The sequence below is a fragment of the Hippoglossus stenolepis genome, chromosome 7, assembly GCF_022539355.2.
Source record: "Hippoglossus stenolepis isolate QCI-W04-F060 chromosome 7, HSTE1.2, whole genome shotgun sequence".
In the NCBI taxonomy this organism is placed as follows: domain Eukaryota; kingdom Metazoa; phylum Chordata; class Actinopteri; order Pleuronectiformes; family Pleuronectidae; genus Hippoglossus; species Hippoglossus stenolepis.
Genome location: NC_061489.1, coordinates 8,443,164 through 8,459,650, shown reverse-complemented (window position 1 = coordinate 8,459,650; position 16,487 = coordinate 8,443,164). Strand labels below are relative to the sequence as shown.

General features: G+C 43.3%; 1 protein-coding gene across 6 annotated transcripts in view; it reads right to left on the bottom strand.

Annotated features, from left to right (window-relative positions):
- si:ch211-26b3.4 (connector enhancer of kinase suppressor of ras 2) overlaps positions 1–14,210 on the bottom strand; it is a 59,375-nt gene extending 45,165 nt beyond the window's left edge. For 3 of the 6 annotated variants that reach the window (XM_035162331.2, XM_035162326.2, XM_035162329.2), the window contains exons 1-2: positions 13,773–14,210; positions 17–180 (exon numbers count right to left, since the gene is read on the bottom strand). In XM_035162331.2, coding sequence (XP_035018222.1) covers positions 17–180; positions 13,773–13,836 — 228 coding nt within the window. In that variant the 5' untranslated portion in view covers positions 13,837–14,210. The remainder of the gene's footprint in view (positions 1–16; positions 181–13,772) is intronic. The other 3 variants (XM_035162330.2, XM_035162325.2, XM_035162327.2) reach the window with 3 other exon arrangements.
- Between the last annotated feature and the right edge of the window lie 2,277 nt (positions 14,211–16,487).

Below are 16,487 nucleotides of genomic sequence, written 5' to 3'. Positions count from 1 at the left end.
GCAGAAGCTGACTAACCAGGGCACAGAGGAGGTCGACAGCTTCCAGGATGAGCTCCTGATGTCCTATTCTGGTGACGCCCAGCTCCTCCAGCTCCTGGTGGGTGATGTGCAGCAGCTGCTCGCCCCCCATCTGCTCCCGCTCGAAACTCTTCACGTACTGCTGGAGACAGTCATCCAGACCTGAGCAGAAGACAGACGCAGATTAGCCCGTGCTGATGTTTTTATATCTACTACCACTGTGTAGAGGAGGCCTGCTGGTCAGCCTTAGCCGAAAAAGGACAAAATGTTGTTATCGTTAGTGATCTGTGAAAAGTTCAAATGGCTTTTTACCCCCCAAGGAACAAAAAAGCAAAAAAAAAAGCAATAAATTTTTTACACATATAAATGATTTCCTTTTTTTGAGTGCCTAAAGCCAGAGAAACTTACAAACTGTCACCTAGACAAAACAGCTGCTGTTACAACTTTCTAATATCTGATAATGATTGTTCACCATGCCGTAATGACTTTTCCTGCAGGGGGATACAAGCAATGTCATTTTATTTCATGTTTTCAGAGTATGCAGAGTGAAGAAGCTGAATTTCATGCACATTCATGATTGATTAAGGGTGTGTCCAAAATATACCTAGAAAGATGTAAGCAATATTGATGTACGACTTTTCCACTGTTAAGCCGTGGCCGCCTGCCATGCAGAGAGCCAGTCAGCTGCACATAGACGTGGTGGGTCCGGGATACTATTGATCAGTAAGAGCCTCACGCTTTGAACCAAACAAAGTCAGCAGAAAGCACTCCTCCCCACAGACCTAATGAACAAGCCTGCTCGAAAATGAGCACACACACAGCAAAATAAACGCATGAGAGGAAGCAAATCCATGCACGCACACACACGCACACAGAGCCACGAGAAAAACAAACAGCACACTCTGTGTCCCTCTGTGAATGCACACATTTCAAACACAATCACACATACAAATACAATTACAACTGCTGTTGTTATTCAGGGTCTTGACACCTCTGTGGAGCCATGTTGTTAAAGACGAGTGGAGCTGTGAGGAAAACACTGATGCCCAAGGGAAGCAATGCTGACATAGAGCAGACAGTGTGGTAGCACCTTAACAAAGTCGCCAAACACACACACACACACACACACACACACACACACACACACACACACACACACACACACACACACACACACACACACACACACACACACACACACACACACACACTTGCTACAATGGATGAGCAAGAGGCATCTTGCCATGGGACAAAATATAAGCCTACTGTTGCGCTGAGTGACATAGACAGACAATCTGTTACATGCTGCAAAACAGAGCAATTTGACATCCCACCCACCGGTAAGACACTCCACACTACAGCAATACTAGTGAAAATCACTTAATGGAATACATTCCCAATGGACAAACCCACATATCCCATAGTCTGTGTCTTACAAATGATAGTGTAATATTATCACATGCATGATATTTGTACATGAAGTACGTGAAAACTAAAACAAGAAGGTGCATGTGGTGGTTTGTTTTCATGTTCGTATATTTAATCTGGTTGATGATATTAGAACACAGTTCCTTAAAAGGTGAACGACCAATAACCGATAAATCGTTGATAATTGTCCATTTTAGACACAGTATTCATCTTTTAAACATGCAGCATAGCTTTTCTAGTCTTTACGGCACTGGTAAATTTTTGACTTGACATGAGAAATTTGCATTTATATTTTATTAGAGTATATTTTATTAGAGTACTTATTTATTATCCCTCCAAGTCAATGTGAACTGAAAATAAATAGATGTTGATACATCTAATATTTCAATATCGCTCTAAATCATAATACGTATATGCTGTTTCCAAAAATTAAAACTGCTTCTGTATTAATATGTATGAACAGTACATATTAAAATGAAAACGTAAAGTTTGAGACTCTTTTACTTTATTTGAGTATTTAATTTTCACATCACTTCACTCCACAACAATCAAGAGGGAAATGCAATAAATAATAAATTATTCCTCCGTATTAAACTGTAGGTAAATACAGCAGGAGCTGAGTTAAATAGGATGGAGTTATTTTTTATAACCACAAAAAAATGATAAACAGCTTCTCACTGAGAGCCACATAAATGTTAATTAGATGTGCATCATATTTGGAAGTCTAAATCAACACTAGGAAGACAGATATATGTGACCTGAGAGCAAATGCATAGAAAAACAAACACGAGATGTGGAAGGGTGAAGAGTGTAAGCTATTTCTTGTGAATGTAAAATGATTATCACGGTGGGAAAGTGCTCCTGTGTATCACCACCAGTGTTGATAGAGATATGCACAAGCGCAGATCTTTTTTAAGCCAGCCAGCAGCCTTAGGACCGGTGAACATGGAGGCAGAGCAGAAATAACTATCACCTCAGAATACGAGACCCCCTGACCCTCAATATGAGATAAACATGAGAGAAAGAAAATGCAGACACTACTTCTCTAGGTGGAAGTCTTCATGTCCATACCATAACAGAGGTGATCCTCCCATAGCAGAGCAATACCTCCTTCCCATTTCTCCTGCCACTCCCTCACTCTCACGTGTGTCACCAGTTCACACCCCTGGTGCCTCTGAGGCCTGGTGACTCTCTTGTATATTAATATGGCTGGAAAATAATGACTATCTGAAATCATTATGCAAATGCAATAATCGATTTATATCTGAAAATCTCTGCAGATGAAAAAAAAAAATGCATTACTTTCTCACAATTAGTATTCTAGCCATCACTTCAGTCGTCTTCCTGGTGTCCACTCATTAAATGTTACACCTTTTCCCCCCTCTTTTCTTTCCTTTCTCCACATACAGTAGTGTATAAAGTATATAAATTATACAGAGAGGTGATGAATAAAGAATCAAAGCAGTCCAGGCTGACTACCCCTGCTTCCACAGGGAAAGCCTGCTACTATAACTACGTCTGCTCCTGCAGCACACACACATATACTGTAGATGAATGGGGCTGCAGCATCGACTGCAGTGAGTGCATTTACTGGGCATGCTCTTTAAGATATGTTTTGTTGGGATTTGTTGTTTCAAATATATGTGGACACTCACATTCACACGTACTTGCACGAGCAAACATATAGGATTGACTCACATGTAAATACAGGCATACTTTCACACATATACATACGCAGTGTGACACACAGCTGTGAGCCAATCGCATGAGTCAGAACGCCTCCCCTAGAGGACAAACAGCTGATCTGGGTTCATCTGCTGAGTTCATATGCCAGCTGGAAATAGCACATGGTGCTCACAAACACACACACAAACTCAACAACGCACCAGGGTCGCGTTCGTCAGTGCAGTGGCTCGCCACATAGTTCATGATTCAAGATCTGCAGCAGTTGTGACATGGCTCAGACAACAACAAATACTTTTTTCCTCCCGCACTGAAACCTTGTCACTTCTGAATGTTTTGTAGCAGCAGCAAACATGAAAACTGACCTCAGACTTAAGTAGGCCATGCAGTGTAATACGACGCAAACAAATCCTAGCCTGTGTGCATCCAAAATAAACTAAAAGTAATTTAGTAGAAGTGTCTCTCTATGTAATCAGCTCTGCTATAGTTTCCCCTGAGAGCTATAGCTACTGACTTGGGAATAAGATATTTTATCAAAGCTTAAACATAGATTGAAATTGTGCTTACACCAGCTTCCACTACAGCGGCCTCTGCTCATGTGGTGCTGGCAGCCCAGTCTGGAGTGTTTCCTGTAAATATTGTTTTTCCTGCAGTGTTTCATGAGCTTAATATTGTTATTTGCTGAACCAGGTCCTTGCCTGCATATCCCCCATGTTTTTACACTAACACACAAACCTTTTGGAACACAAATGTTTCAAGTGTTGTTTTTCACTGTCAACGTCTCTTTCGAGGTAGTAGTCCCATGGAAGCAAATTTGGCAGATATTTTTTCTTTTTCGTTTAATTAGCATGAAGCAACACATATAACATTTAGCTGGATGTGTAGCATTGTAGAAAATAGGTAGCTGTCTGGCAAAGCTTAAATATTTGTTTTTTAGGCTACTACAAATATAGATGTTTGAGTAGCAAATTTCAAACATTGAGAAACTTTTTTTCCATAGATTTATTGAAAGCTAAAACAAGCAACATTAAAAATAAACACTTTGACTATGGTGTTTTTTATATCAATTGAGACAACTAGCATTCCATGTTAAACCGAAGCGTTACCACAAAGGCACTTAATTATAATTTTTTTCTTTCTCCTTAGTCACATGTTAGAAAATAAATATTTAAGTGAGTGAGTGAGTGGGTGAAATTGATTCATCTCAATAAGAGACACTGAAGGATCCCTTGATTCCAGCCATCAGCGTGCTGAGGCCTGAGCGAGCATCTCATGTTGACAGCTACATCCACATTTCATGCAACTCGCTCCAATCTTTTCCTCATTCCTGGGCAAAATAAACCCCTCCCTGCAGAAACACGCGGGTTGCCAAGCAACCAGAGCAAAAGAGGCCTCCGAGCAGAAGAGAGGGATCCGCAGTTGTTGCCCCTCAGGACCGTGCACTGATGCTGGGCTAAGGAGTACACACACACACACACACACAAACACATACTGTAGCATATAGATGCTTTCCGCACACTGACTCAAAGCTTGTTGAGGCCCACAGTAAAAGAAACACTGCATTTACAGCTCAAATTGAACATAGCAGTGACTGTGCTGCGTGGCCATTAACATCAACTGAAATCAAACTGTCAGACGTGTGTTTTCCTCTGAGAGCATGTTTGGGTCAGAGTGGAGGCCGGGCTAAAAGCTAAGGTAGGCAGCAGCAGCAGCTCCCATCCCATCGCCTTGCCGCCACATCTGTGAGCTTCCAGCAGGAGTAAGTGCCTCGGTGAGTGCGAAGAAAAGACACAACACCCACTAAAAATATTCCTACTGTGAAATATTCATCACATCATGACAGAATATTCTTATGACCGTGGCATTTTAGCTCCCCGGTATATGAGCTTTCAAGTGCAACACGGCCTCCTCTCTGAAATCCAGCGAGTAGGAAGGTGTCAAGAGGCAATCTGAACAAACAGGACGAAGGGAAACAGGGTCAACAAGGAAGTTGCAAGGAGTTCAGAGGAGCAGAATATGACTCGGAGGATCTAACCTACCCAAGATAATTTGATGTGATTGCAATCAGGCTGGAAGTATGATAATGACATTTAGCTTTGCTCGCACTTCCTAACTTTCCTCATACAAGAAAATGGGTTAAAGTGTTCACTGTAAAACGTGTCACTTATTGCGATCTCCTGCAGTTCCCTTCATTTCTAACGTACTTTTATCGAATGGCTTTTACTTGATGTCTATTATGTTTCTTCCAACCTTTTATTTAGTCATAACTTTAAATTGAATTATTTTATTTTAACTTTGAGTTTAGATTTTGTATTATATCGTTTGCTACCTTGGATTCTTAATGACATTGTGTTAATTTGCTTCTTGTCTTTGATATTTTGTTTTCTTGTTTTTATTTGTCGTCTTTGAAGAGTTTTGTAACGGCTTTGTTGAAAGATGCTATGTAAATTGTTATTATTATTAGAATTGTTGTTGTTGTTGTTATCATAACATTGTAGCACCTCTTCCACCTTCTTTGTATTGGATTTTCGGGTCGTAAATATACTGTTTTGGTTCAGTCTCACAGCTGTCATCTGTGTTGTTTTCAGGCACATGTAGGGCAACTGCTTTCACAAAGAAAAAAGCTCTAATAAACCCACTGTTGCTACTTGCCCAGCACCAAACAACACTGACAGATTTAGCAACTAGCTTGTGAAAGTGGTGGCGTATTTAGCATGTAGCATTCAGAAGCTTAAAGGCCCCATATTTTAAACCTTTCTCGGATATAATTTGAGGTATTGGTACCCCTAAGATGATATATCGGTGGTTTAAAGTCGAAAAAACTGCTGCAATGTGTATTTCCATGTCCTCTCTTCTGCCTCTCTCTGGAGCTGCAGACAGGACAGTCTGTTTTCGCCTGCCTCTTGATCCCCTCCTCTGATTGGCTGACTGCACTTTGAGTGACACAGGACCAGGACTATCACTGGTCTCATTCTTGCGCATTTGACGATCTCTGGCTGTAAACACAGCTGAAAGTCCCGCTATGTTTGGATACATCTATAGAAGACCAGCCACATATTTACAGTTGGTTACTACAGGATGTTTCTGAACAGTAAGTTACACCGTCCTCATGTTTGTTCAAGTTTTAGCAGGACAGTCGGCCAATGTAGGAGTATCGTCCTGAGTTACAATACGGAGTTTCAATACGGAGTAACGTAGACTTTACTCCGTAGTGAGCACAGCGACACGGCACGTCAGAAGAAGCGTAACCGCTGGTCTCGATCAGTAACGTTCTTGGGAGGAATGTGCACGGACACATTCTCTTCCTTGCATCCCTCCACGCTACAATGTTTCTTCAGTGTTGACTGTTGTTGTTAGCCTGTGGTAGCTAACAAGCTGCTAGCTAGGCAACAAGTCTGCTTGGTGTCACGTTGGGGGTGTGGAGGGTGGTGGTGGGGAGCAGGGGTGGTGGGGCGGAGAGACGAGTGCGATCCCGTATGACTCATACGGCGGAGGAAGTACGAAACGAGACGTTTCGATAATATATTTCTTAGAATGGACTGACTGAAAAAGTCTGCGGAGTGACTGTTTTCATACTTTGAGGGTCCCTACTGACCCCCTTCAAGTCATTACGGAGAGTAAAAGCCCAGAAAATTTATTTTACACAATATGGGCCCTTTAAGGTATGTCTGCCCTGAGAAGTTGGTGAATTGCAAAACAGAGCAAAAACAAGTGCATAATTTGACTACTGGTAGTTGAGTGGCCAGAGACATGATCTCTAACTAATGTTCACGTTGCTTCGTATCAACTATATGTGTCAAGAGGCAACTATTTGCAAGCGGTTCAGGTACACACATTTTAGGTGATAATACATCAGGGTTGTGTTTAGAGATTGCTAATCTTCCTGCAAGTGGCCAGAAAAAGGTATTGACACAGGATTAATTATTAAATAATAAATGATTAAACAATTCCATTTGCAGTGAGCAATTAAAGTGGTCAGCTTATAGTCCATGGGAAACATTTGTACCTGCCCTTGGTTGACCTCCTTTATGAATAGTCTGTGGTTGCTTGGACTATTGTTTGCCCCTGATGTTTGAGTGATTATTCCTGTTGTAAAAACATCCGCCAAGGAATTTTCGTCCGTGCTTGTTTGCTATGTTACGTTATGTTTTATGTTATGTTATTTTGCAGGATTACGCAAAAAATACTGGACAGATTTCCATGAAACTTGATGGAAGGATGGGGTAGAGGTCAGGGAAGGATCCGGATCAGAGGGCGGATACAGTAAAAAAGAATTTCACTTTCATTCATGTTTCCAGACAGGGTTTTTTTCAAAGATTTCATTGGTTTCTCTGAGAATAATTTATGCAAGTTGATAAGAAATGTGGCTATGTTTATGGGACTATTATATATGAGTGTGTGCAATTTGGTGCGAATCTAAATAAAAATGTGGATCTGATCCATTTGTTGTGGTTAACACAAATCTCATTATTTAATCACGAGCTTCGTAATAATTAGCTATCTGTGCTGCAAGATATATTGTATCCTCAGTCAGAATGATATCACTGTCTTAAAGATCAAATCAAATGACTCAGTACCCATGATGCCATGAGGATAATTCAAGCAAGTGATTTTTATGATTCTGGAAAAACAATTTGCAGCCGTTGGACTGAGCTTAAACAGACCGTAACCCTGCTCTGCAGTAAAGTGATGACAACTAAGCTGAAATAAACCGTCAACTCCAGACAGTAATCCTGGATACTACAACAGCACAAAAGCTTTAATTCACAATCTAATTTTGTAATATGAATTGATCCTTTAAGTCAGTGTTTCTCGTCATTGTGAGCTCTCATGTAAACCTGAATTTTCATTCAGAAATCTGTGCCTCTGTCTGTATATCATGCGACCTCATGTGAGCTCCTGAAACTTAGACTGAGAAACTTTTGCTGGAAGGTAAATATGTGTGCAAGTAAAACTGCAGCCCTCGGAACAACAGGTGCAAAATCAATCCAGTAAAGCACATGCGAACATCTTCACACACACACACACACACACACACACACACACACACACACACACACACACACACACACACACACACACACACACACACACACACACACACACACACACACACACACACACACACAGGCTCCTCTGTCCGAGCAGCTGGATAGAGCGGGTCCTTTGATATGATGCCCACTGCATCTCCCATTCTCTGCACCGCTCTGCCGTTGCCTCTGTGCTCTCCTCCGTCTTTCTCCGTCATGCCCACCCTTCCCCTTGCACACTCCTTTGCTTCCTCCCCCATCTTAGGCTCCTCAGCCTTTCTTTCATTTCGCTCTGCACCTCCCCATTTCTGAATCTATGTTCCTACCCTCTTCTTCTCTCTCATTCAGGGCTGTAAAACTGAGGGGGAAGCTCTTACGTGCCTGTGTGTGTGTGTGTGTGTGTTCAAATGTTGCGTGCATGTGCACCTGCTGCGCGTTGTGTGGCATATAGGATGTGAATTGGGAGTCTGAGTGTGTTGCTGCTTCCCCGTCTTATGACATGTGCTCTGACTCCGACACGATCAGATCTGGTTTCCATGACTACTGATGCCCCAGTTAAAGCTGCTGCTCCAGAGTTTGTGTGTCAGTCCATGTGTGTTAGTGTGCATTTACTGTAGATACATACTTATGTATTTCAGTGAACATGTGCCTCCCTCAGTGCAGTTCATGTACCTGTGTGCATCCACACGCAGAGCATGCACCTCTGCATTTTTCTTGTGTATGAAAATGGAGGACTGGAGGAGTTTCTCTGTGTGTGTGCGTGCGCTGAGTACGTGCGTGTTTCTCCATAATAAGGCATGCTCTTTAATCTTTAATGCAGCTGAAACTACAACAAGCACACAGTCAGAGCCAGGGGAAGCATGTTTTCTAGCACAGACTTTCTCACCATGTCAGCAGGAGACAAAATAGGGGGACACACTATATGGAACAGTAGTGAACATGGTTCTCGACTGGTAAGGGGATAAGATCCAGGGGACTCTTTCAATGAGGAATAAAGCATTTCCTGCTTAAATGTTAAATCCCATTGTAGTGCCAGTGCTTCACATTATATGTCAACAATGTAAGTTGAATTTCATCTCATGATCTCATGGTCATTCACAGTCCCTACACTGACAGAAATGCCACATTTCACCATCTTTTTTAGATTTCCGTTCCCCAATGCATCAACACACAAATAGGAAAAGTGTAGGAAAAGTGAACTGTCTTATTCACTTCCCTGTCAATGTATGCATCAGCAGGCTGCCAATTTCATGCGCCTGAAAGCACAGGGTGATTTTATGAGGCATTCATAGCACGGAGCTCCGAGGAGAAGTCCATTTTTTTGTCGTCTCTCAACGTTGAGGCACAGATCCATATACGTCATACTTTACACATCAATTGCGTCTGCACACGCCCCAGCAGATACATATCGTTGCATGCACGCACACATACACACACATGCACGGAGGAAACTCCTCTTGTGTGGGTGTTCAAATCAAAACAAATGAGTCATCTTTCTGTGAGCCTCACCAGTGTTCTGCTGCTGGAGCAGTTCTTCTACAGCAGTGAGAAATACTGTATAGTCTGCTTGGCCTGGTAGCGAGCTGTGTCAGGTTTTCTCGATAGGACTGCAGAGTTTCCCATCCCTCTGTCCCACATTCTTTCATATGACAGGACTGGGCTGTCCACCAGGACGGATAAAGCTTGTGCAGCCTACACTAAAATCGGACTTTACCTCTTTTGTGGTTCTGGGTAACGATGGGTTCTTAAAGAGTGCAGATCTAAATTTATCTCAATGATGAACGTTCAAAAAAATCTTTAATCAGTACAAGCAGACAATCTCAATAGGTGCAAAGCTACCATAGGTTAACCAAAATTAGTCGAAGTGTACTTGCAAACAACTTAAACTTCCTTATCCTTTCCAATTTATGTTACTTTTAACTCAGATTACTTTACTGCAGTACATTTGAGAGGGAAACCTAATAATATGTACTTTAATATTAGTAATCCTGCACACATAAGATATAATCATCTCGTAAAACGTCATATATTTTTACAGATTAATGTGGGTATAGACCAGCTATGAAGCTACTTAATTACCCATTAATGCATCAGAAATTATAAACCAATGAACACAAATAAAAACAATCTGAAAGGATCCATTCTGTATGATGGAAACTATAAATGTTGACAGGCCTACTGAAGTACATTTAGCTGATGTCATTTAAGAATAATTGTATTTTTATTTCACTCATAATTTAGTACTTTTACAGAGTAGTGAGGATACTTTAGCTTCAGTAAATAGTCTAAATACTGGTTGTAACACAGACCAAAATGAACAAACCAAGTGGAAATATATTTTTGTGCATATTTGCAAATCAAAAGAAAATCCCCCTGAATTCCAATTCAATTAAAGTGAATACATTCCTAAAATCTATGAAGGCCTGTGGATGCATATTTATAGATTACAAAAATCAGTTACATGATCCCTAGATGTTGGTGTTGTTGCAAATATCTTAAAAGCAATTTGTATAATGAAGCTTATTGCTAATTAAAATTTGACCAGCAATATTTTAAATTATAGGGAGGATTCGTGTCAAATCATTTATTTTCAATATATATATTTTTGCTCTAAAGTTAGGCAGTTGTGAGAATATTGTAATTTCTGGAAATGATATCTATATTTTGTACGTTTTGAAACTGGTACAGACACATGAGGGACGCCCCCGTGGCTTGGAGGTCAGGGCGCCAACGACTGACTGTGGAGTCCTCAGTATGTGTCTGACTGGGGACCTTTGTTATATTTCTCTCTTCCCTGTTTCCTGTCATCTCTCTGCTGGGGATGTCGAGAGGGGACATTGAATGCCCCCCATAACGAAATGAAAATAGGACACACAAGTTGGATAAAGGTGTTATAATTATAAAGGGGTACAACTATTGTATTTCTATCCTGAAAGATTGAAAAGATAACATTGATTTGTTAAAAAAGGTAGGTGAGGACAAATGTTGGCTCCCTGCACCCATGTCTCTTATATCTGTTTACATTCAAACTACTATTCTCTGTTGTGGTAAGCGAGAGCAACCTCTTAAGTACAATTACAGAAGATGGTCTGGGTGTTACTGCTCCTTACAAATGGCACAAAACTACTCAGCTCAGTGTGAGAGAGATAGAGACTTTGCAGAAGGAGAGGCCAAAGGGAAGCCCGTGTTAACGTACAGATTAATGATGGCCTTTTCGCCTTTTGCTTTAGTCCTAAAGAAAATTAGATCTGAGCAAAAGCCTGCCACTGAGGACCTCTGTATGGAGCCCCACAGGAAAAAGCAGGGAGCTTCAGAAGAACAGGGACTACACTGGGAGACGCTGGTGAATCTCTGAGGCCCAGCTCTACATCTGAAAGAGGCCACAAGATGGTTCTCAAAGAACAGAGGAGACCAAAGGTGTAACAGCAACAACATTAAACAGTTGCACCAACCAAGTGTCCTGTGTCTACATTTTTCGACGTCTTTGCTTAACTGGCAATAAACCTAAAAGGATGTTTACTCAAACTTGTACAATGCCACATGAAACATTATCATTCAATTTCCCCATGCAGGTTGGAATCAAGATCACTTCACTGACGACTCAGTTTTGTTACTTTAAAACATAAAATTCCTATTCTGGTAATTTTATAATGATCATAACTTCAGATTCAGGAACATGATACATGAAATAGTATTTTTCCTTAATAGCAGCTAAAAACCAGCATGTCTTGCAATATTTTTATTCAGCAGTTATATTTTCATGGGCAGGGTTCAGATAAACCATTTCTTATAGCTCAAGTCTAATATTACATCCCTGGGGCCTGCGGGGGAAATTATTGATTTACCTTGGATGCAATGCACATAACTTCCACATGCAGGATTTTATTCCAGCACATGGTAATGGGGGGACTGGTTGGCTCATAATTTAACTGTACCTAAAATGAAAGCATTCTTTAAAAAAATCCACATGTGGCAATGAGTTTTTGTAATGGCTCATGCTATCACCCTTGCTATCTCACTTTTAGATATCCTGTGTGCACAAATATAGCAATTATACCAAGTGGCATTTAAAAAACTGAACAAAAATCAATATTTTTATTGCATTCACCATGTTGCAAAATGCTAACCACATTTGGCCTGTAAGTGATCTCACCTCCAATCAAATTTGAACTCAGCCTCTCTAAATGAATGGTGCAGGCGCAGAGCTTTCCAAATGAACACTCCACGGATCAGAGGACGGAGCTGTTACTCCACTGGCTGCTTGAGAAGAGCAATTATAAAACCAGGAACACCGTCGTAAACACTTAACTCAACGCATCCCAAATACTCTCCCTCGCCGTGTCCCCTGAGGGCCCATCAACCACCTTGACTTCTAATCTCAGACATCAGTGCTTCCACCATAATGAAAAGGGAACTGCAGCAATGTTGAGTTTTACGAACTCAAGTAGAATTAAGCAGGAAAAATGATCACCCCTGGTTTGAGTCGTCACACAAGTACAGTGATTAAGTCATTCTCCTATGTAAAGGGATTGCGGACACCCTGTCTCCCCATTTCCATTGTCTGCCAACAGGCCCACCACAGTTTCTCTCGCAGCTCCGTAAAGCTGCTGACCAGTGTGTGAGAACAGCTCCTGCCACTGCGCTCACACATACACACACACACACACACACACACACACACACACACACACACACACACACACACACACACACACACACACACACACACCTTATTCAGGCACGCATGATTAGTGATTACTCATTCATACTGTCTGTTTGAGGGGATGCAACCTATCTCTTGCCAGGAACACGAGCAACAGAGGAAAAAGCGTGTGTGTGTGTGTGTGTGTGTGTGTGTGTGTGTGTGTGTGTGTGTTGTGTGTGTGTGGTGTGTGTGTGTGTGTGTGTGTGATCCGTGCTTTTTCCCCTTATACGGCAGGAGGCACTGCGCTGTCCACGGTGCTGAAACTGACTGTACGGCCCGAATTGGGGGATTTGAGGGTGGGGGTGTGGAGAGAAGGGGAGGATGGGGAGTGGGGGGGTACATGCAGTTAGCTACATTAATCATACACGCACGAGCACAGGCGCGCGCTCACACACGCAGCGAGTTGTGGTACGCACTTTTCAGCATGTGCCAGTGAGTGGCAGAGCAGATGACATATCTCCCCGGCTTCATTGATGAGAGGTGTTCTGCTGCTGATGATGAGGAGGAGGATGATGATGATGATGGTGGTGGTGATGGAGTCAGCAGCAGCAGCAGCGGCGGCGGCGGCAGCAGCCTATAGGCTTGGCTATACGAGGTGTGCGCTCTCAAGCAGGCGAGATGACAGAATTCTGAGCCTCCACTCCCTGCTTCTTAGTGGGGAGGACATCCATTTCACTGCACCGGCTCCAACGCATTTACCCCACACTTTACAGTGGCTGGAATCAGTCCCCACAGTGGCCACTTACACAGTCACGCATCAGCCTGCAGGATAGAGGAGCGCACACATGCACCACAGTTTGTGGCCCTCACCATCATCATCACCACCACCCTCCTCCTCCTCCTCACTTCAACCACAAGCATGCATGAACACCATCAGCCTGCTGCAAAGGAAGGGATCAGAATATTACCTTTCATCCAGTCCAGAACTTGCTTTGGTGTCCATTTACTTATAGGTTCCATAACCAAAGCCATGGTGTCACAGTCTCTCCGAGGTGAACGGCGCAGGACTCAATGCGGGCGACATACAACGACCTGTCAGTCACATCTGGAATGACACGGCGGTGGGCACATCTGTAGGGACAGAGAAGCTCGTCAGTTTTATTCTGTCCATCGGAGCATGGCCGCCTGCAGAAACGGTGAACGGGATGCGGTGGTGCAATCCACGCGCACACACGGAGACACGCGCGCACACAGCACACGCTCTCTCTTCCCTCCCTCGTCTCTCTCTCTCTCTCTCTCTCTCTCTCTCTCTCTCTCTCTCTCTCTCTCTCTCTCTCTCTCTCTCTCTCTCTCGTGCCTTCCCGCCAGCAGCTCGCGCTCTGTGAGAAGTGGATTCGGTGGGCGCGAGGGGATGGAGCGACCCCTCCCCTCTCCTCTTCTTCCTCCCGCCCGCCTCGCTGCAGCATCACAAGGGCCACCACTCATAATACAGACCAGGGAATGGTGCAACGCACACCATATAGGGAGGATCTCTCTCTCCCTCTCTCTCTCCCTCCATGTCTCCCTTGCACATGCACATACGTACAGAAAGAGAGCTGTAACGAATTGTAAAGACTATATAGCAATAGATAAATTGCGGTATTAACACACTATAGCATGCATGTTATATGTTTTTATTATTTCCACTAATTAAAAGGTTTGGTAGTCTGCTGCCTGTATAGTGACACGTCTGCACGTGTGCAGGTCGTGCTACATCCCACAGCAAGACAAGGTTCATATGCACGGATGAGAAAATCAGCATCAGTTGTCAGGCGCTCCTATGGTATGCACGATGCTCAGCTGTGAGGAACAGCGCCCCCTGCTGCGCACCTGGGACACAGGTGACGTCATGGATTAAAGCAGAACCCCCCACCCCACCCCCTAACAAACACAGACACACACACACACACACACCTCTACCGTACAGACAAATATGGAGGCTCAATGGCACAGTGACTCGGGTCAAACAAATATATTGCATGTTTTCATTTTCCCTTTTTTTAATATTTTCCACCCGAAATAATGTCTGATGAAATATAATGGAAGATAGTGGATGCAATGGAAACACACACACACACACACACACACACACACACACACACACACACACAAAGAACAAATAAAACATGCATTAGGATGAACAGTCTTTACTGCTGTTGTGCATATTGATTATACAAAGCATTAAAGTTCAGAAAGACAGTTTGGCTTTTGCAAGCATTTTATTTGTGCTGTATTTATATGGACCCTGAGTCTGAATAACAAGTCATCATCATCATCATCATCATCATCATCATCATCACATGTAACTACAAAGTTATAATAACTTGAGTGGTCATACTAGTGAATATGGCAGTCTGAGGATGTTCTAACACTATTGGCATCGGGTCAGACTTTCTGGTTTAAAGAATAGAGCATTGCAATAATGTATCAGGCTGTAATAAGAGAGTACCTGAGGTAATCTTATTTCCTTAAAGATCAGTTTAGAAGAGATGTTTAGAAATATTATCAATCAGAATCAGAATTCATTTTTATTGCCAAGTATATTTACACATACAGGAAATTGCACCAGGCAATTCTGGCTGCACCAGGAAGCCAGGCTGTAAACTTCCTCTCTGTAGGCGGCCTCGTCCCCATTGGAGATTAATCCAATTAGGGTTGTGTCGTCTGCAAACTTCAGGAGTTTGACAGAGGGGTGGCTGGAGATGCAGTTGTTGGTGTAGAGGGAGAAGAGTAGAGGGGAGAGCACACAACCTTGTGGGGCTCCAGTGCTGATGGTCCGGGGCTCAGAGACAAGCTTGCCCAGCCTCACGCGCTGCTTCCTGTCTGTCAGGAAGTCAGTGATCCACCTGCAGGTGGGCTCAGGCACACTCAGCTGTGTCAACTTGTCTCGGAGAAGGGCTGGGGCGATAGTGTTGAATGCGGAGCTGAAGTCCACAAACAGGATCCTGGCGTAGGTGCCGGGGGAGTCAAGGTGCTGGAGGATGAAGTGGAGTCCCATGTTGACTGCGTCGTCTACAGACCTGTTGGCTCTGTAGGCAAACTGTAGTGGGGCGAGGAGGTGGTTGGTTATGGCCTTGAGGTGGGTCAGCACGAGGCGCTCAAAGGTCTTCATTACTACAGAGGTCAGGGCTACTGGTCTGTAGTCATTAAGGTCTGTGATCCTCTGTTTTTTGGGAACGGGGATGATGGTGGATGTTTTGAGGCAGGCAGGTACCATGCATTCAGCCAGTGAGGTGTTGAAGATGTCCGTGAACACTGGAGACAGCTGGTCCGCACAGTACCTTAGTGTGGAGGGGGAGACAGCGTCTGGTCCAGCTGCCTTGCGGGGGTTCAGTCTCTTCAGTAGTTTGTTGACATCTCTCTCCTGAATGGAGAGAGGTGTGATGGGGGGGAGGGGGCCGTCTGGGACCATTTTGTGGGGGGGTCGAAGAGGTGTGATAGCTGTGTGGGGGGACAAATTGTTGTTCCAGCTTCTTGGAATACTGTCGTTTGGCCTCCTTAATCTCCTTGCCAAACGAGTATTTAGCCAGTCTGAACCTATCCTTGTCCCCAGTCTTGAAGGCCACCTCTTTCTCCAAACGAAGCTGTTTGAGTTTTGCCGTGAACCAGGGCTTGTCGTTGCTGTAACTCACCCTGGTGCGTGT